Source organism: Abramis brama (assembly GCF_963993115.1).
Source record: "Abramis brama genome assembly, chromosome: 11".
Classification (NCBI taxonomy): domain Eukaryota; kingdom Metazoa; phylum Chordata; class Actinopteri; order Cypriniformes; family Leuciscidae; genus Abramis; species Abramis brama.
Window position 1 is genome coordinate 21,546,499 of NC_139973.1, and position 22,138 is coordinate 21,568,636.

General features: G+C 40.6%; 1 protein-coding gene across 2 annotated transcripts in view; it reads left to right on the top strand.

Annotated features, from left to right (window-relative positions):
• Window positions 1-1,143: 1,143 nt before the first annotated feature.
• Window positions 1,144-22,138, top strand: part of rhbdl3 (rhomboid, veinlet-like 3) — a 125,820-nt gene continuing 104,825 nt past the window's right edge. For both annotated transcript variants that reach the window (XM_084128049.1, XM_084128050.1), the window contains exons 1-3: window positions 1,144-2,702; window positions 2,949-3,382; window positions 3,538-3,561. In XM_084128049.1, the coding sequence (XP_083984175.1) occupies window positions 3,287-3,382; window positions 3,538-3,561 (120 nt within the window). In that variant the 5' untranslated portion in view covers window positions 1,144-2,702; window positions 2,949-3,286. The remainder of the gene's footprint in view (window positions 2,703-2,948; window positions 3,383-3,537; window positions 3,562-22,138) is intronic.

Genomic DNA, 22,138 nt, shown 5'->3' on the forward strand with positions numbered 1-22,138 from the left:
AATAAATAATAATAATTGGGAAAATATTACTAAGGGTAAATACTGAGGATAAATTATGTAGCTGAAAGACACATGCTAACGTGCTTCAGCCTTTGATTATTGTGGTTCAGTTTTGCATTGCCTTAGCCATAGAACTTTTGCAAAATTAGTACCATGTTAACTCTACCTGAACCTACTGCTAAGGGACAGGAATACAGACTAAATAATGAAACTCTAGTATTGTCTTTCTACAATCTCTCTTAATAACAATTTAAAATATATTGGTGTAAATTGCTTTAAGTAAAGCATTTCCCAAATGACAAAATCCTATATGCCTACAGTAGAAGAGATTTTCTGGTTCTCTGTTGCACTTATACAAATCGTACACAAGAATGCAGTATTGAGCTACATTCATTTCTATACTTGCTCCTCACCACAGACAGCATCACATATTTACAAGTACCCATCAGGCCCTTGAGACTCATTTGTCTAATCTTTATAGCATAAACATTCAGGTGTTTGTCAATCTTTATACTTAATTTCAGCAACAGACATAAATCATATTCACATACATGAGTGTGAATAATTATGTAGGTCTAATAATGTAATGGTGCATTTTTCACTCTCTTCTATAAGCTATCACTTTTTTCTTTTTTTTTCTTGGAATATACTTGGAGTAAGTCACAAGTCTAAAAATGTGTGTGTAGGTGTTATATGCTATAAATAACTACAGTCTATACGTTACCATGGAAATACATCCTCAGGACCAGTGCCAAGAGATACTGTGGGAATGAGCATGCTAAGTTTACTGACACTGATTTAAAAATTAAACCGTGTTGGACGAGGAAATGTTTTCCATATGCATTTTAAAAGTGGTTAATTAGAGAAAATTATATAATCCTAGATAACGATTTTAGCTGACAGGCTCAAGGCCACAGGTAGGCCTAATCCAAGCCCTGCAGATAGTCAGAACAACAGAATGATGGTTAGTGTGGTATTAGGCTACTTAAAAAAAAAAAAAAAAAAAAAATCCAACACTTCTCCTTAAATTCCAGTAGCCTACTGAGAAGCACTGGGACATTTCACTATATCACTCTGCTAGTCAGAAGTTTATGAAGTTCCAAGTTGTTGTCAGTCTGTGTATTAGTGGTGGGTATTTTTCAGTGAATTTTTTTTTTTGCAGGTTCACTTGCAGTAGATGGCAACAATGGACGTTTTGTGTATTATGAATGAGTCATTGAATCATTCACTCAGATGCACACTTCAGAATCTTAGAAGTAGTCCATTATCAAAAGGTCCAGTGTAGCAATGACTATCTGTGCGTCCCAATTCGCAGGCTACTATCCGTCCTAAATAGTATTCGAAAACATAATTAGTATGTCCCAAATCGAAGTATGTTGAAATGAGTGTTCCAAAGATACCCGGATGGTCTATTTCCGGTCAGAATCCGAAGTGCAGATCGATGCGCACTCTAACGGCTAATATGCCCACATCGCGCGTTGGACGAGGATTCGGTTAGAACTACAAACACGAGTGAAAAGTGTTAAAAAACTACAGACATGGAAGGACACGCGAGTCCGGCGGTTAGGGTTTGAGTGATTAATTATCAGTATCTAACCTGACGAAAATGTATTTATTCAATGTTGTCTACATTATATTGCATCTGCAGCAGCATTGTAAACTTTTGTAAAGATACGTTTAGCCATTCACTTTTAAATGCATCATTATATTAAAATTGCAAACACATGAGGAGAGTCTCCGCATGAAAGACCCATGACTGGCAGATGAACGTGCTACTACAATTCTCTCCGAAACGGTAGGAAATTAAATTAGATTGAATGGAGGATTTTAACGATGATTGGCAGGGCAGTTTACGGTGACAGGAAGGATGCACGCGACAGATCTGTCCGTTAAAGATGACGAAGTAGTATCTCATACTTTTTTTGCTACACTCTCAAAAGTATATACTTTTTCTTCACAAAAAGAGTAAATACTTTTAGGGCGTAGTACAAGTAGGCGAATTGGGACGCAGCACTCACACATAATTCACTTTCAAACAAGCTTTCTTTTGGACAACCCAATGCTAAAGCTGCGTGGAAATATCTTAATTAAAATGTTCAGTTTCGTAGATTCCTATTACAATGACTACATTTTTACTGCAAAAATTCACCAAGCAAAGGTAAGTGTGACAGGACGTTTATCTTTAATTTACTGTTGAATAAAGATGTGGTGACATTTTCACGGTCGAGAATTCCACATGAAGATTTCGCAACGGGTTCAATCTGGTCACGCGAATTCGCCACGTTGGCCAACAGAAAGCTGCTTGGTTTGAAATGACTTCTGCGTGAGCCTGCTTATATTCAGAACCACATGACTGGTCCGTTTGTTTTAAATTACCCTGGTCGCTATAAATAGATGTCATTTATTCATCCAGTAAACAAATCCAAGTGCAATAACCGCAAAAGACAAACTACACAAACGAACATGATGGAAGAAATAATTCCCGCGCATCCATGTTCACCTCCCATCATTTGAGACAAGCACTTGTAAAATCGCCCACAAGACGAGGGACATTAAAAGGAGGCGGGTGCCTCACTTACCTCCCCATGCTGTCTGTGCTCATCTCGGTCACAGTGAACTTTGGCAAAGCGCTGTGGATGCTGGCAGAAGTCGCTCCTCTCGGGCACTGCTGGCACGCGTTGAGGATGCGAAAGAACAGCAAGGTACAATGACGCACCACAAATTAACACTTACGCATTTCACAGTCTTGTTTTTAGTCTTGCGTGGTTTAACGTTGGTACGATAAACACAAGCCTCTGCTGACCTGATCGTTTCGTTTATCGCATTCTGTTTGGTGCAAATACCTTCTGCTTGAGCAAAATCACGCCAAGCACGACACTGGATGGTAATAATCTAACACGCAAGGTGCCATGAAGGTATTTGAGAAAGATTTTTTGTTTCTCTTGCAGGTGACTGTCTAAGGATGAAGCCCGACGCTACTGGGAAAGACAGTCGTGTTTAAAAAAATCTAACGCGAACTTATGTGTGACGTGCTGTGGATTTAAAGTGTCTAAAACATCCTGTAATGAAATATGGAAGCGAGGAGGAACTCCACGTACCCACTTAGTTTGGGATAAACTCACTTGCCATTGGATATTAGTATGACAGATCTGGAATAGTGCCGATTTAGCTCTGCAGGAAGTTCTGAGTTGTCAAAACCATATGGATATATGTGGAAGACATCATGGCAGAACTTTATGAGAGGAGATAATCGTTTTTTGAGTGGATTGAGAGGAGCAGAGGGGCTATGGTGAACTCATCCCCAGCTGTCGCTGCTCACGCAGAGGGAGAAGAGATCGAGGTGCTGGAGAGCACTGATGTCCTTCCTGTAGCTCCAGAGGACGTAAGTGACAATGTGCAGATGTATGATTTATGTTGTTGAAAAACAGCAAAGAACAGAGATTAAATTTAGGTTGGGTCATCTTTTTCTCAGTTATATCTCTGTGTTCATTCCTTTCTCCTCCCTCTTTCTCTGTCTTACACAAATGCTTCTCTCAGCAATGGAAGTCTCTTTTTGACAAGGTAGGATTTCTGCTCTTATTGCCTGACAGTTTCTTTTCTGTATTTGTCAGGTTTAACTCTGTACACGTGCAGCACAGGCCATGTCCTGTTTTCTAATATGACAATAATTGATAACATTGTTTAATAAAATGATAAAAAGTAAAGTAGTAGAATCATAAGCGCCAATCCATACAGTACTACTGTAATACAATTCAGTGATAGTAAATTAAATGTACACAGCATGATTGAATGAAATCCAATGTAAGAATTGGTTCTCTTTCAATTCATGAGTTATAACTTTAGTTTTTTTTTTGGGGGGGGTTAGTGAAACAGAGCTGGGTGACAGACGGAGAGCGGTCCACCGTCTGCCCCTTCTTTCTCTTGCTTTCAGTCTCTCTCACTGGCTCTGCACCTGCCTAACCCTGACCCCCCACACATACTCCCCTGGGATAAAGACAGCAACATGAAGGATGAAGGGGCCCAATTTCAGAAGAAGAGAGAGACAGATATCAATATGAAGGGAAAGGGAGATTTTAGGGTTAAGAGGGTGGCAGACGTGAACAGAGAATGAGAGCTGTAAGGGTGCAGAAGGCTCGTGGTTGACCCTCTCCATCTCTGCTGGTTAGGGGAGGGAGGGGGCTCCCTTACAAGTGGGCCTCTCACTCCGCTCCCTTTATTTAGCCGACAACACTCTTAAGTGTTCTGTCCCTTAAGTGGCCTGCCTTCTGGGGTTTCGTCCAGTTTTGGGGTCACTGCCCTGCAAGGCTGTAAATTGGAGGCATTGTGGTGGGATCTTAATGCCAAGAACACACTTCACTGATCGCAGATGTAACAAACTAATGAAAAAGAGGAGGAGGAGCTGGGCTGTTATATGACACAATATTAGAGTACAAACAATTTATAATTCACACATACATATGCATATGCTCAAACCTGACGGATGATGAAAAGCTGTCAGCATCAGATGATTGCATTCTTAGAAAGGCTACCAGTGACAGCAAATGTCTTGTTTATTTCTGACAACTTATTAACTCACTGCATCCAAAAAACTAATCCATAAATATGGAAAGATGTTAAAAGCCTCACTGCAGATCAATTACAACTCTCTTTTAATAACACAGAATGTTAGCTTATGTCCCCAGATTAATTAAGTTTCATGACTGCAAAGTAGTAAATAATTCAGTTCACTGACATATTTAGTTTATCAACTTAGTTACAATACTAATTATTTTATCTTTGTTTTCCATAAATTAGGCTCTGAGTTGGTTGATTAAATTTAACACACTGCATAATCAGTTTTTTAAATTTAGAATATATAAAAGAAGGCAGTGGCTATTTGCATTAAAAGTGCAAATAGTGATAGACACTATTTACACAAGTGAAAATAGCAGTATTTTCTTTGCCCTAGTGTTAGATGCTATTTGCACTAAGTGTAAATAGTTGTTAGATGTTATTTATACTTGCTGTAAATAGTGTCAGATAGGCCTACCATTTGCACCTCGGTGTATTGTAGTATATTATAAAACAGTATGCGGTAATAACATATTGAGTGCATTTAATTATATTTAATAAAATCATAAATGGATGCTATCTCCTTTGTACCTACCCCTAAAGCCCTCCACTACACCTATTCCTAACACTACCCATTTTTAGGGCCCAAGCCTTGAAAGGGCGAAGGCTCTATTGTTTTCGTAAGGATTTTTTTTGCAACTTTTGGGGCCCTTAACATGCTCAAAAACTCTTGAAACTTTGCACACAGGTCAGAACCCGCGGCCAGCAGGGACGGACTGAAGCTGGTACCCGGGCGTGGCAGGGGGGCTTGACAGCGCCCCCTGGAATGGGGTCCGAAATCTTGGTCCATATATCAAACACGCTTGCATGTAATAATATGAAACTCAGTACATATAGATCTCATCGGGCCGAACAACTTTCGTGCTCTAAGTTTTACAAAAGCCCAACAGGAAGTCGGTTATTATACGTTGTTTGGAAAACGCATACAATGGAATGTGAAATACTCCTCCTAGGGAATTCATCCGATCGCCACCAAACTCGGTGGATGAATTCTTGCGAACGGATTTTTGATATCTCGAACGGTTTGGCCGTGGTGAGGAAACAAATTTATGGCGAATAATGGGACACAGGAAGTGTGTTATAACTTCTGCATACATTAACTGATCTTGATGAAACTTCAGCAGTGTGTTCGTTGTAAGAGGCCGAGCACATGGATGTGACTATTGTGAGTCAAAGTTATAGCGCCACCAACTGGCTGCAGGAAGTTTGTCACTTTCAAAATGCTTTGAAGTCACTCTCTTATTTGTACCCGATTTGCTTCAAATTTTATGTGTATAATGTAAACACACGGCAGATGTAGACCTGTGGAAGGATTATTGATATCTTAGATACTGTTGCCGTGGCAATGCATCAAACTTTAATATTCTTTTCGGATGCTTTTGAGACTCTTAGCATGCTTCAAATTGGATGAAACTCGACAGACACATAACACTTATTAGCCAGTAGACATGTGAAAAGTTTCAGAAACGGGCGTGGCAGGGGGGCTCAACAGCGCCCCCTTGAACGGGCTCTGAAAACTTGGTCCATATATCAAACACGCTTGCATGAATTAATATGAAACTCGGTACACATATAGATCTCATCGGGCCGAACAACTTTCCCTGGTCAAGTTTTACGCCAGCCCAACAGGAAATCTGCTATTATGGGTTGTTTGAAAAACGCTTGCTGTGGAATTTGATGTCCTCTTCCTAGAGAATTCATCCAATCGCCTCCAAACTCTGTCCGCATGAAGTCAAGACATTGAGGATGCTAAATTGCGGACGGATTTTTGATATCTCGAACGGTTTGGTCGTGGCGAGGAAACGAATTTATGGCGAGAAAAGAGAAACACGAAGTGGTATAACTTCTGCACACATTAACTGATCTTGATGAAACTTCAGCAGTGTGTTCGTGGTAAGAGGCTGATCAGATGGATGTAACTATTGTGAGTCAAAGTTATAGCGCCACCAACTGGTAGCAGGAAGTGTGTCACTTTCAAAATGCTTTTGACAAAAGTGAGGGGGTTAATTTTATATACAGTCACAAAAATCAGTACACATATTGGTCTCATCGAGCCGGACAATTTTCTAATTTTTAGTAATTAGCTCCGACCAACAGGAAGTCAGATATTTTGGTTTGAATGTGGAATTCTTTGCAAAATCAGCCTCTGAATTTTTACCCACTCCTCTTAAGTGGTTTATTTTATTCCCACCAAACTTTTTCAACATGATGAAAATACATTAAAGATGCTAAATTGTAAACAGATAATAAATATCTCAAACGGTTTTGCTATGGCGAGGGATTAAAGTAATGTCAAAAAAGGAAACACTAAAAACCTCCTATCTTCTAAAAATGTAATTATACACCATTTATTTCTATATAAAATTATACAAATATCAGAACTAAACCCATTTTATTCTTTTTTTTTTCAATTTTATAATTGTTTAAGTTTAAAAATAAAAATAAATAATGTCATTCATAGTGCTATACTGCCCTCTTGTGTTCAAAGTCAGGTTGGCCTATTGTATCTATATATATCTATATTTTTATTTATTTATTTATTTTTTGTTATATATATATATATATATATATATATATATAATGTATATACATTTTTTTTTTTTTTTTTATATATATATATATATATATATTAGGGGTGTAACGGTACGTGTATTCGTACCGGACCGTTTCGGTACAGGGCTTTCGGTTCGGTGCACGTGTGTACCGAATGACCGAATGCAATATTTTGTGTGCGGAACATAGGTACATTTTCGTGTTTCCACACAAACATATTAAGTGGCGGAAGTCTCCGCGTTCAGCGCAAATCCCGCCCTGCAGCTGATTCTAAAGTTTTACCAGAGCCCGTCTGCCTTATTAGACATTCTCTGGTTTTACCCGTCGTCACTGTAACCTAAACCAATGAAATCGACTGCAGGGCGAAAAAAAGCTTTTCCGCTCCGTGTGCGCCGCCGCACTCTCTGTTCCGTCTGTGTGTGTGTGTGTATGCGCGCTGCGCTCTCTGCGCAATGTTCAATGTTCGACTCCGTGTTTGCGCTGCACGTTCTGCTCTGTCATTAACGGCCCAAACACTCCAATCATGGACCGATCACGCACTGGAAAAGCAAAGTCCGCTCAAATAAGGTGACATTTCTCAGTAGTAGACTTCTGTTTGCTGAGCTGGTATAGTCATGCTGGCAACAATGGTAAAATGACCTGCTCTGATCACATGCTCTGGTAATAATAGCTTTGTAGGACTATATTTTATTTTGATAATTAGTTAAAAAAAAGAAGAAAAAAAAATCTTAAATTGATTATGTTGATTGATTATTGAAAAATAATAATACATTGATATATTTATGTTTAATATTATTTTAATATAGGGCTATTTTCTGTTCCTTTTTCCCCCCGGTGTTTCATTTAATTAGGTGATTCTAAGTTTAGGCCTAATTATTGATGATTACAAGCTTGGAGGAATTGCAATTAATTACAGCAAATTGTGCAATTAATTAGTTCATTTTTTTTAATCGATTCCCAGCCTTAATTTTTAAATATAAGCAGGCCTACAAGCTGGGATTGGTAATGCTGCACTGTAATCATAGTTATTTATTTATATTTTTCATTAAATTTATTATGTGATATTGGTTTTGCTTTGCAGCAGTATTTTATTTCTTATTCTTTTTTTTATTTTATATATATTTTATTATATTTTATTAAAAAGTGTAAACAAATTGTTAAAAAAAAGTTTATAGTAATAAACAACCTGCAGTTTAATGTTTGCATTTCTTTCCCTTACTGTACTGAAAATAAACCGAACCGTGACTTTTTAAACCGAGGTACGTACCGAACCGTGGAGGGCCCAAGCCGGTGACACCGCCACCCCGGTGGCTTTAGTGTAACTTAAGGCACCAGGGTGGCGGTGCCACCGGCTTGGGCCCGCAATCGCTGCTCGCAGCTATATTTACACTTTATTCCCATAATTAAATAATCTTTAGGCAATTTATTTACACTTTTCAAATTTTATTTAAAATAAATGCCTCTCCAAGATGAAATTCTATGGGGAAAGGGAGAAGAATGAGCTAGGAAAAAGGCGGATTCGAGTTTGGGTTGGTCGCGTCTAAAGCTAGCACCACCCACCTTACTCACCATGCTACTCCAGTTATCAGCAGGAGTACTTTTGTAATTTTGCCTGGCTCGATCATGTGTGCTGCACACGTCCTGAAAAGTGAAGCCAAAGCATTTCAATTGTCCTCCCTGGTGGCTGGCTGCAGTATAGGTCTAAAACCCTGCCCTCTCCATGTAATCGAATGAGACACGATTAATATTGACTTAAATTTTGCCAGTTGCTTTGTCTCTTTTCACTCTGCCAACGAAAATGGTTACATAAAAGCCCAAAGCAGGATCAACTATATTGTGTGTCTGAATATCACACAGTAGGTGGTGTTTTGTTCCTGGAAGTGTTAGTGTTTTTTGAACAAATCAGTTGAGTAAAGGATTCAATGACTAACTCATAATGCACAAAAGACAGACTTGTAACCTATTGGTGTTAAAAATGTTACCTGCTGAATAAGTCACTGAAAATCCGCACGACTAACCAGACTGACAGCCTGTTTGGAACATTGCAAAGACAAGCAGTGGGATATAAACATTGAAAGTCCTTGTGCATCAGTGATCTTGGAGTGCCGCCCAGCCAGTAAAATTCAAGAACTGTAACTTACTGAACAGTAAATAACAACAGAATCATCAATTTATTACTAGAGGTTGTTGTTTGTTGTGGAATGTATTTGAATCGAGTTGCGGTTTAACAGTGTGTTGCAGTTCTGCTACTATTCAACATAAAACTTTCAGACATGACCTTTGTGCTATAATTTATTTAATTGGTTGGATTTGTTGCAGCTTACAAGGGTGTTAGAATTAATACTGGGGATAGAATTCATACTACTAGTTTCAGTGGTGTTTTGCCTGTAATACCCCAAACATAAACCCAACACATACAGTAGCTACATTCTACAGATATTTAGCTTTAGAATTAACACTGGGGATATAATTCATACTACTAGTTTCAGTGGGTTCTTGCCTGTAATACTCCAAACATAAACCCAACACATAGTTACATTCTACAGATATTTAGCTTTACAATGTCCAAATGAGCCCTAAAGAAAATTCACTTAATTCCTGCTTATTATGTTGAATTTGCGGTACAGAATCCTTATAACCCATTGTTAAAATGAAGTGCATGTATTGAGTGTGTACTTGCAGTGTACTTTAAAAAAATACTTGAAAAAGTTGCAGATAATGTAATATTAATAAAATAAAAGGCCACTTAACCTTCATGCTGCATTAGGACATTTTTGGTCATTTTCAGTTTAATTTCTTTGACCATTTTGGGTGTTTTAATGCAAATGGTATATAATTTGGCAAAATTGTGACTTTTTGTATAAATTTTAAAAAAATGTATCCCATGTTGCATAACATAACACACACTGTGTAGATCAAATAGGAACATACTGTATAGCACCATAATGACCAAAAATGGCCCATTGAAACCCATTAAAACGTTGTTTAAAGCCGGGGCCGTCATTAATACATGAATCATGACTTATGTTGAAACATAAAGGATGTTTCAACATAAGTCATGATTCATGTATTAATGACGGCCCCGGCTTTAAACAACGTTTTAATTTTGAAGCAAAAGCATTATATTTGCATTATATAGTGTATTCCACCAGATGACGTCACTACATAGGTATTCCCTATGGGGGGAAATGCACGTTATTTTCCTGGTTTCCACTAGGGGCACTATTGACTGTGTTATGAAGCATTTTAATGGCTCAATGATCTAAAATGATGTTTCTGAGTATGTGTGGATGTCTGAGAGCAATGTGTGTCTGCGCTGACAAAAGTGTGTGTGTGTAGGGCCTAAATATAATACATGGTGTTTAGGCGAGTGACAAAAATCATAATATCCATCCATCCATCCATCCATCAATCTTCTTCCGGTTATCCGGGGCCGGGTCGCGGGGGCAGCAGTCTAAGCAGGGATGCCCAGACTTCCCTCTCCCTAGACACTTCCTCCAGCTCTTCCGGGGGGACACCGAGGCGTTCCCAGGCCAGCCGGGAGACGTAGTCCCTCCAGCGTGTCCTAGGTCTTCCCCGGGGTCTCCTCCCTCTCACGCCGGACGGTTTGCCAGAATCTCTTCGAGGCCGACCGGTAGTCCTTCTCCATGGCCTCACTGAACTCCTCCCAAGCCCGATTTTTTGCCTCCACAACCACCCCGGGCTGCAATCCACTTGGCCTGTCGGTACCCGTCAGCTGCCTCAGGAGTCCCACAAGCCAGCCAGGCCCGATAGGACTCCTTCTTCAGCTTTAAGGGATCCCTTACTTCCGGTGTCCACCACCGGGTTCGGGGATTGCCGCCTCGACAGGCACCGGAGGCCTTACGGCCACAGCTCTGACTGGCCGCGTTGACAATGAAGGTGGAGAACATGGTCCACTCGGACTCAATATCTCCAGACTCCCTTGGGATCTGGTCGAAGCTCTACCGGAGGTGGAAGTTGAAGATCTCTCTGACAGGGGATTCGGCCAAACGTTCCCAACAGACCCTCACAGTACGTTTGGGTCTGCCGAGTCTGTCCAGCTTCCTCCCCCGTCATCGGATCCAACTCACCACCAGGTGGTGATCAGTTGACAGCTCCGCCCCTCTCTTCACCCGAGTGTCCAAGACATACGGCCGGAGGTCAGATGAAACGACCACAAAGTCTATCATCGACCTCCGGCCTAGGATGTCCTGGTGCCATGTGCACTGATGGACACCCTTATGCTTGAACATGGTGTTCGTTATGGACAAGCTGTAACTAGCACAGAAGTCCAATAACAGAACACCACTCGGGTTCAGATCAGGGTGCCGTTCCTCCCAATCACGCCCCTCCAGGTGTCACTGTCGCTGCCCACGTGGGCGTTGAAGTCCCCCAGTAGAACGACGGAGTCCCCAGTCGGAGCACTTTCCAGCACCCCTCCCAGAGTCCCCAAGAAGGCCGGGTACTCTACACTGTCGTTTGGCCCATAGGCGCACACGACAGTGAGAGACCTATCCCCGACCCGAAGGCGCAGGGAAGCGACCCTCTCGTTCACCGGAGTGAACTCCAACACATGGCGGCTGAGCTGGGGGGCTATAAGCAAACCCACACCAGCCCGCCGCCTCTCACCATGGGCTACTCCAGAGTGGTGAAGAGTCAATCCTCTCTCAAGGAGTGTGGTTCCAGAGCCCAAGCCATGCGTGGAGGTGATCCCGACTATCTCTAGTCGGAATCTCTGAACCTCACGCACAATCTCAGGCTCCTTCCCCGCCAGAAAGGTGACATTCCATGTCCCTAGAGCTAGTTTCCGTGTCCAGGGATCAGGTTGTCGAGGCCCCCGCCTTCGACTGCCGCCCGATCCACTAAGCACCGGCCCCTTACAGTCCCTCCTGTAGGTGATGAGCCCACGGGAGGGCGGCCCCACGTCGCTCCTTCGGGCTGAGCCCGGCCGGACCCCATGGGGGGAGGCCCGACCACCAGGCGCTCGCATACGAGCCCCAACCCCGGGCCTGGCTCCAGGGTGGGACCCCGGCTGTGCCATGCCGGGCGACGTCATGGTCCTCAAATTTATTGGCATCATAAAGGGTTTTTGAACCGCTCTTAGTCTGACTTGTCACCTAGGACCTGTTTGCCTTGGGAGACCCTACCAGGGGCATATAGCGCCAGACAACATAGCTCCTTACATTGAATTGGCTCTATCACTCTCTCTCCTCTCTCCACCTATGTGTGGTGAGCGCACTGGCGCCGTTGTACTGTGGCTGCCGTCGCATCATCCAAGTGGATGCTGCACACTGGTGGTGGTTGAGGAGAGATCCCCTGATATGATTGTAAAGTGCTTTGGGTGTACAGTAGTACATATGAAAGCGCTATATAAATGCCCGATTCTATTCTATTCTTCTATTCTAGGGTCATTCGGGTACTCAAATCCCTCCACCATGGTAAGGTGTCCTTAATGCACTATGTGTGATTTTAAAAAAAAAATCTGACATAGCACAAAAAATAAAAATGCACCAAAAATAATGTTGCTGCTAATCTTTGACATATTCAAGACTGTGATAATCCAAAGCCAAGGTTTTCACTTTGCATTTAGTATATGGAAAATAATTACATTTTTGTGTTTTTTCCTCTTATACAAATTGATGGTATCGTCACCAAAACTGGAATTTAAAGGGTTAAAATCCTGAAATTAAATAAATATTTGGTAGTTATGATGAGGACTGATGCTGGTTAAAAGATTTAACTCAGTAAAAGTGGAAAATAATAATAATATATAATATTTTAGGCAGTGTTTAATATGTGACCATTTTTGGTCCTTAACGCGCTAAGTGTGATTTTTTTTTGTTTTTTTTTGTTTTTTTTATCTGACATAACACAACAAATAAAAATGCATACAAATCAATGTTGCTGCTAATCATGGACATATACCAGGCTGTGATAATTCCCACCTAGCATGTAGTACACAATTGTTTTTAATTTTTTTATGTTTTTTCCATCGATTAAAAACATGGCATCATGTAAACAAATGGCATTTAAGGGGTTAAAATTCAGAAAATTAAATAAATATTTGGTAGTTATTTTCAGGACTGATGTTGGTTAAAATATTTAACTCAGTGACAGTGAAAAAAAATATATATATATAATAGTTTTATGGCAGTGTTTAGAGTGGACATTTTTGTCCCTTAATGCACTCAACGTCGTAAAATATATAATGAGGCATAAAGGTTAAATGTACTTGAAGAGAGTACACTTGATTGTTACTTTAAACACTGTAATATACTTTTAAAAAGTGCACTATAATAATGTCTGTAACGAAGTTCAGATGTTACGGGAAGAAGGAGGTGGGAACCGGCGAACATTTAAAGACTTTTAATGACAAAAATAAAACAAATACAAAACGAAAGTAAAAGCCAGCAGCCCCTCACGGACGACTGCTGGCAACACAAAACATAAGATAAAACACAGGCATGTTCCTCTCTCGCTCTTCACTGTCGTCGCTCCTCCTTTATGCTTCCGCTCCTCCGTGAGAGATGCGAGACCGGTGCGTCGCGCACGTGTCGCTCATTATCAATCACGCCACTGGCCTCGCGCCGTCCTCCCACGGCCCTCGACCTCGTCGTGCTCGCCACAATGTCAAATTAAATATCAATTTTGTTATGCTTTAAAGAAGTAGGCTACACTTATTTTTCAGCCTGGTCTCATTGTTAATATATAGTTTGGACCTTGTTTGGATAGATGTTGAAAGTACGATATGGACGTATTGACAACATTTAAACGTAAACATTATTACATATTTACAGCAAAAAAAAAGTAAAATATTTATGAATCCTTTATATCATAAAGATATTTGTATAATTGCCCTTTTGCCATTGTATAGATACATTTTAGATCCCTTACCCCACCCCCAAACCCAGAACATATAAAACATAATGGACCAAATTGTGTAGGAAAATTATTTTTAGTGACAATATACAGTAGCATTAAAATATATTTTGAGCCGCTAATCCCACTTCTACCTCTAAACCTTCTGATAAGTATTTCTTTAAAATATGTTAAAAAACAAAAACATAACAGACAGACAAGTGGAATCACAATAATGTATTTACTGCAAAAATGTCAAAAGCGATACCAAAAGTGGTTTAAATGACGATTTGTTATGATCGCAGGATAGATCGCAAAATAAAGTCTTGAATTTGGGTCTGTTCCTTACAAAAGTATGGATTCTAAATATCTGGATTACAGCACACAAATAAAATGAATTACTTTTGTGAATTTATGTTGCGTTTTTTTTGCATATTTTTTAGTTCTATTGTCAGTCACAGCATAGGACTATACTAAGAAAGCTATTAATTTTAAGGGTTTGAAGTGTATTCTTGTTTAACATTTATGTAATCTTTCTAAACGAGTTTGCAGCAGAAGTAACAGAACAGAGCAAAATGTTATCATTTCATATAAAGTAGATGAGTAAACTGCGTTTAATAAATGTCATAATGTCATTGATATGACAAATGAACACAATAGAATCAAAATATTAATGCCAAAATTAATGTTGATAAATAAGGATTCGTACACATTTGTACGTCTAAAAGTTGTTCATACGTAAATAATTTACGTTTTAGTGATTTCAATACATCAATATTGTACGTTTCAATATGTATGAAAACTTAAGTAAATGTACGTGGGGTAGAACCACACTTTAAGTAAAAATACAAACGAATACTCATGAGATCACGTTGTATTTTTGTCTTGACTAACGTACTTGGTTACTTACGTAACCTCGGTTCCCTGAGATACGGGAACGAGTACTGCGTCGCTAGGCGCTGTTATGGGGAAGACTCCTTTTTCTCAGAATTCTGAAGCCTTTTTAATCACGCAGTGAAACTGCACGGCCATTGGTTCGTGCAGAGTAATAAAACGAACCAATGGCGAGGCAGCGGAGCTGCACAAGCCTATTGCAGAGAAGCCCGCCAGAGCGTGCCAATATGGGCGTGGCATCTGGCTATAAAAGCAGGCTATCTGGCATAGGATACTCAGATTAAATTCGACTGAAGCGACAAACTGAGAGTCGTGCAGCAATATAGCACAGCCTGAAACGCAGTACTCGTTCCCGTATCTCAGGGAACCAAGGTTACACAAGTAACCGAGTACGTTCCCTTTCGATACTTTACTCGTACTGCATCGCTAGACGCTGTTATGGGGAACCAATACAGTCACGCCGTGCTATGGCTACGGAACGACTATAATGATATACTTATCTTATACTTACGAAGCCTAGAGGAACCAAGACATAATAGGGAATACTCATTTCGCTTGGGGCTCAGACATAAGTCGGAGCCGCCTAGGAACTTAAACCAGGAAGAACTCATAGAGGTCGATCCTGCCCTAGACAATTGTTCCATGAAACCGGTATGGCCTAGGCACTAGAAGGGCCGAGAGCTGGTTAGGTAAGAGAACATCCAGTGAGGGCTGAAGTGGTCCTACAGGGCTTAGATGGATGAACCACCTTTGCTTTCCATCCGATGGCCGTGGGCGGGCAGAGGTGCGCGGCCACAGCTTCATCGAGGGGGGACAGATTCTCATAGCCTTATTCTTCTGCGTCGTCAACACTGGTGAGAGCGGAAGAAGAGGAAGTTCGCAGGTGGGCCGAGTAGGGGGCGCACCATGACTTTGTGAGCTCATCGTGGACTTCCAGAAAAAACGGTGCTGCTCGCTGACGAGGGACCTAATGGCACCCCGACAGGAACCACTCGTCTAACCGGCTGCATGTGGGCTCTACTGAGGCAGCCCAATTCAGTCCAAGCTCTTCGACAGCTTTGGAAAGGATGCGGAGAAGCTCGGTGTCAATCCCAGCTCTTGCGTCGGTTGGCTCTCTAAGCAGCGAGGGGCGGGGTCATCTATCGAGCCCGACCAATCCTCGGCGTCAAAGGCCGCTAACGACATGCTGTTGTCATGAAGATCCTCGTCGGATCCTCCGAACGAGACCATACCACTCGCGCTGGCAGAGGGGCATTGGTCTGGGTGGGAAAACAGCACAGGTGAAACCTCTCTATGTGGAGAGCACGAGGCACACAGGACGTGAGCCAGCTCAACCCTTTGCCCCGCTGTTTTCAGAGCGGCTTGTGAGCAGTGGGCTGGATCGACGAAGAGCTAATGCTGGCGCGCTGATTCGTCTGGATCCGCTGCTTTGCTGGTCAACGGCAAGAAGGCTTGAATCCTTGGAGTATCAGCGAAGAGAAGTGTCGTCGCTGAAGGAGAATTGATCTGAGAATCCTATGCCAGATCGCCTGCTTTTATAGCTAGATGCCATGCCCATATTGGCGTGCTCTGGCGGGCTTGATAGGCTCGTGCATCTCCGCTGCCTTGCCATTGGTTTGTTTTATTACTCTGCACGTACCAATGGGCGTGCAGTTTCACTGCGTGATTAAAAAGTCTTCAAAATTCGGAATGTAAACATTACATTCATTTCGCACTTTTTTAAATGTTTTAACATCTTTTATTTCTGTAATAAGTACCCTTTTTAAAGGTATGCTAAAGGGTATTTCTTTTTCACTAGGGACAACTAAAATCTAACATCAAATGTATAATCTGTCTTCTTTCTCTGGTATTGTTTTGGTAATGGCCCATTATTGTTCTGTTGCTCACCACCTGCTCCTTATCTCTCATTCTACAAGCTGAGAAGAGAGTCTGACAGTGAAGGGGACCATTTGCATATACGCAACCCTATGTGTCCCAGTGGGCAATTAATACATAACAATCAAATACATTGTGTGTGTCCCTGAGCTCTTTGTGTTTCTGCGACCTTCAGTGATAAAAGTTTGCCAAATATCTCTACATGTGTCCTTGTTTCTGTTTTCAGACACATGCAGCGAGTGATTGTCCAATATCTCTTTCACATTCTATTTTCAGTGTACTTTCCTCATCTCTCTCTCGCTCTAGTATTTCTTCACAGCCCACACTTTCTCTGACACTTTGCTTCTTTAAAAAAGACTGTGATAATAAGTGGAATCTCCCACTTGCAAAGTGTGAAAAAAAAAAATCCTGGAGTGTTTAAAAAAAAATAAAATAATAGACAGTTGCTAGAAATATCAGTTCAGTAGTACTCTCTGAAGCGTGAAAGTGTAGAATGTGATAACATTCAGGTCAGATGCCTGTGTAAAGCAATTGTCAAGAAGCAAGGGCATGCTTTGTCTCCTGAGGAGAAGGAAGTTGGTTCTCTCTTTATAACCAATTCTACTTGTACTTGTACATCATATGTAGAGAATTACAGACCTATCTCTCTCCTACCGTTCATTGCGAAAACACTTGAAAGAGCTGTTTTCAACCAAGTAACATCCTTCTTGTCTCTAAACAACCAGCTAGATGTCAACCAATCTGGCTTCAAGAAAGGGCATTCAACTGAGACTGCACTACTGTCGGTCACAGAAGCCCTATGGATCGCAAAAGCTGCTTCCAAATCTTCAGTCCTCATTCTCCTGGATCTGTCTGCTGCCTTCGACACTGTGAATCATCAGATCCTTCTGTCCAGCCTCTCATCACTGGGCATCACAGGAACTTCACTCCACTGGTTTGAGTCCTATCTCACAGGTAGGTCCTTCAGGGTCGCATGGAGAGGCGAGGTATCCAGAACTCATCAACTGACCACAGGTGTTCCCCAGGGTTCAGTTCTTGGTCCCCTCCTCTTCTCCATCTACACCACATCACTGCATCATACAAGCACACGGTTTCTCCTACCACTGCTATGCTGATGACACACAGCTCTTCCTCTCATTTCAACCAGATGATCCCACAGTGGCTGCACGGGTCTCAAGCTGTCTGGCGGACATCTCCACATGGATGAAGGAACATCACCTGCAGCTCAACCTGGCAAAGACTGAGCTTCTCGTCCTCCCTGCCAATCCGTCTCTACAGCACGACTTCACAATCCAGCTAGATTCATCATCAATCACCCCATCAAGGTCGGTCAGAAATCTTGGAGTAACGCTTGATGACCAGCTGACCTTCACAGATCACATTTCAAAGACAGCTCGATCATGCAGGTTTGCACTGTACAACATCAGGAAGATCAGGCCTTTCCTAACTGAGCATGCAACACAACTTCTCGTCCAGGCCCTGGTCATCTCTAGGCTTGACTACTGCAATGCTCTTCTGGCTGGACTTCCATCATGTGCAACCAAACCTCTACAGATGATCCAGAACGCTGCAGCTCGTCTCGTCTTCAACGAGCCCAAGAGGGCCCACGTCACTCCTCTGTTCATCTCTCTGCACTGGCTACCACTCGCTGCTCGCATCAAGTTCAAAGCATTGACGCTTTCTTACAGATCTATCACAGGCTCAGCTCCCTCCTACTTTCACTCACTACTACGAGCCTACATCCCTACCAGAAGCCTACGATCGGTCAACGAGCGACGTCTCGTGGTTCCATCACAGAGAGCCACAAAATCACTTTCCAGAACATTCTCATTCACAGTTCCATGCTGGTGGAACGCTCTCCCCACCCTCATCCGGAATGCAGAATCCCTGACAACCTTCAAAAGACAGCTGAAAACCCATCTCTTCCGTGAGCACTTAACCGCATAAAAAAAAAAAAAAAAAAAACAACCTCCCCTTTCCCTCTAAAACCTCACTTATCGGGCTTATGCTACTCTGAATAATGCCTGAACTTCGTATCTTGAGCACTTCTTGCGTTGTTTTTGTTTTTGCCTCTTCATGATGACTCGCTTAATCTAGTCCTATAGTTTGTAAGTCGCTTTGGATAAAAGCGTCTGCTAAATGACCAAATGTAAATGTAAATGTACTTTTCTGGGAGGGCTTTCTTCTAGAACATGGATTCACAGAACTGCTCTCTTTCAGACATCTCAGTAATGTTAGGCATGCTGGCAGTGGGGCCTGGGTCAACGTCAGCATTCCAACTCATCTTAAAAGGTGTTCAGAGGGGTTCCGGTCTGGTCTTTGTGCAGGTCAATCAATTTTGACCAGATAAACCTTTACTTTTTGGACCTCTTTTTGTACAGGGGCATATTCATGCTGGGAAAGAAATGTACGCCTAATAAAATGTTTTTTCTAGGGAGATTGCTTTGTTGTACGTTTGATTTGATGCACCTGTTAGTACTGGATGTTGGTAGACTTGATAATTAAAACAATGGTTTTCAAGCTGGGGTCTGCAAGATGGTAATTTTAGAATTGTAATAAATGTGTTTTTATGGCAGTCAAAGTTGATTTAAATATGCTTAATGCAATATTTTTTAAACATATTTACTGAATTTGATATTTTTGGACAATACCAGAGCACTGTTATTCAATTATCTAAAGAGACTCCATTATCAGTTTTAAAACAATCACATACTGTTTGTTTATTTTAATAAACAAATAAACATACTAAATATTCATGTTAAAAAAAGATCCATTTATACCACAAACATAAAAAAAATTGAAAAGTAAAAATTTCAGTCTCACTGTTTTCACTGAAAATGAAGATGAAAATAAATACCATTATTAAATGCAATTTTTTTTTAATTAAATACAATTATTATTAAATAAAAAAATAAAATAAAAAGTTAAAGAAAGTTAAATAAAAATGTTAAAATTTGATGAATACAGTTTTATTTATCATATGTTATATTTATTTTGTTTTTGTAGTCATATTTATGTTATAATATAATACTGTTTTGATCTGTTTGCTATTTGCCCTGGTTAATATTTACTATTTTTCATAGTGTGATTTTTGGTGAAAGGTCATACCATAATAATAATAATAATAATAATAATAATTAATAGTAGGCCTTTATGGAACCTACAGCAATTAAAAAGAAAAAAATATACCATGAGGCTGAAGCCTATAGTCCCAGACTAAAATGCATGTTTGAGCTGTTTTAACTGAAAGCAACTTTCACTTTTTTTTTCTAAGGCATGTTTATAAAAGCTACTTAAATGTCCTAACTGACCTAAGGGCTAATCCTGGTTTAATCTAAGCCCTGTCTGTGAAACCAGGCCATAGTGTCCCCTTTTTTTAATTCATGGATAATAACAAATGAAATTTTAATTATATTTTTACTATTGAACTGCCCCTGGTTTCCATTTCAGAAATCTGGTCACCTTAAGATAGACATGTAGTGTAATGAGTGTTGATGTATCAGCATTGAGAGTGGGATCACTGAGCCAAGGAAACTGCATACATTAATTAATCTTTGATGTTTTAATTGAGGTGCAAGGTGCCATCTCTGGTACTTCAGACTTGAACCCAGAATGAAGAAAGGGTGAATGATGAAGATACACTGTGTGGGTGTACATATGAGGGTATCATGGTCTACACTCGTGCCAGCCGTGTGTCCACAATGAAGAACTTTGCCTGCTTTCATGCTCCACTCTTCTCATCACTTTGGCTGTAAATTGAGCTCACAGACCACATACTGTCTGGTCAACACACAGCTATATCTCTATATGCACAGTGTGTGTGATCAGAATCTGCTCATCAGTGGGGGTAGAGACAGTCTAGTGGTCAGAGATGGTGGTTGCAGGTTAAATCTCAAGATAGGGGCAACCCATGAGTAACTGTGTAATAATTCCTCATTATCATTGAGTCCTTCAATAAAACACTCCAGGTTGCTCCAGGATAACTGTCCCCACAGTTAACAGCCTACATTGTGCTTTGGATAAAAACATTAATGACAGTGGAAGTAAGCGAGTCAGTTGTACAAAATGTGTTTTTCTGTTCATTTATTGTCAGATCAATGCAAATGTTCTCAAATTCAGATTATTGATAGGCATCATTTGTATTTACATATTGCTGACATGACACACAAGTGTGTTGCAGATCACAGCTGTTTTTCCTCCTTCCGTGATGCATGCACAAACATACAGCACGACTCATGTAGTCCGATTCATGAACATGTGACTTGTGCGTGGGTTCTTTTTAATTAATCATTCAGAAAGACTCACAACCGCAACAGTTACGAATCCTTCACAAATCCTTCTGACATCTTTCATTGGCTTCTGAATCAACATAATGTATGACTCACTCACTGAACTGCAAGTTCCATGTCAATGCATCATTACTTCAATATAGCCATTAGGCTGCTCTTACTTGCGTCAAGAGCGCAGCAATATATTCACAATATATTCTCTCTTTATCCTAATTTTTTATTGCTTACCATAATTCTTGTGGTAATGCATTGCAATTGGTAAGTAATTTAATAATATGAGAATTTTTAAATATACGCCATTTATTCTTATAAACTTTTTATTCATCAAAACATCCTGAAAAAAAATGCAGCTCTTAACTTTTTTCATCATTGATAATAATAAGAAATGTTACTTGAGCATCAAATCATCATATTGGAATGGTTTTGAAGGATCATGTGACACTGAAGACTGGAGTAATGGCTGCTGAATATTCAGCTTAAACAAATCCAACCTTGTTGAGAATGAGACTTCTTTGAAAAACATTAACCCCTGGGGCCAGTTGCATAAACATAGCCATTATGTGTCTTAAGAACTAGTACGAACAACTAGCAGTTAGTTAGGGGTAATCAGTCTTACTTTTGTGTATCAAATTTCACAAACATTTCTATGTAACCAACATAAAAAAGTCTTAATGAGTAACTTAAAAATTGATGAAAGGCGAATCTTAGCAGTTTATGCAACCGGCCTGGTTTTCACAGACAAGGCTTGAGCCTAGTCCCAGACTAAAGGCATGTTTGAGCTGTGTTTTTTTAAAGGCACATTTATAAAAGCTACTTCAATCTCCTAATTAAACTAAGCCTAACCCTAGCTTAATCTAAACCCTGTCTGTGAAATCAGGCCTAAATGTCTTACGGAGTCCAACTTTTGAACTGTAGTGTAACTTAATTTTTTAGCTTTTGCTGGGATTTGCTTAAGATTGATTATAACTCTCTAGTCCTAGCAAATGGATGAAATGGGTTGGAAAACCCTACTGTAACAAACAGGATATAAATCTCAAAAAGAAAAAGGAAAGCATAAA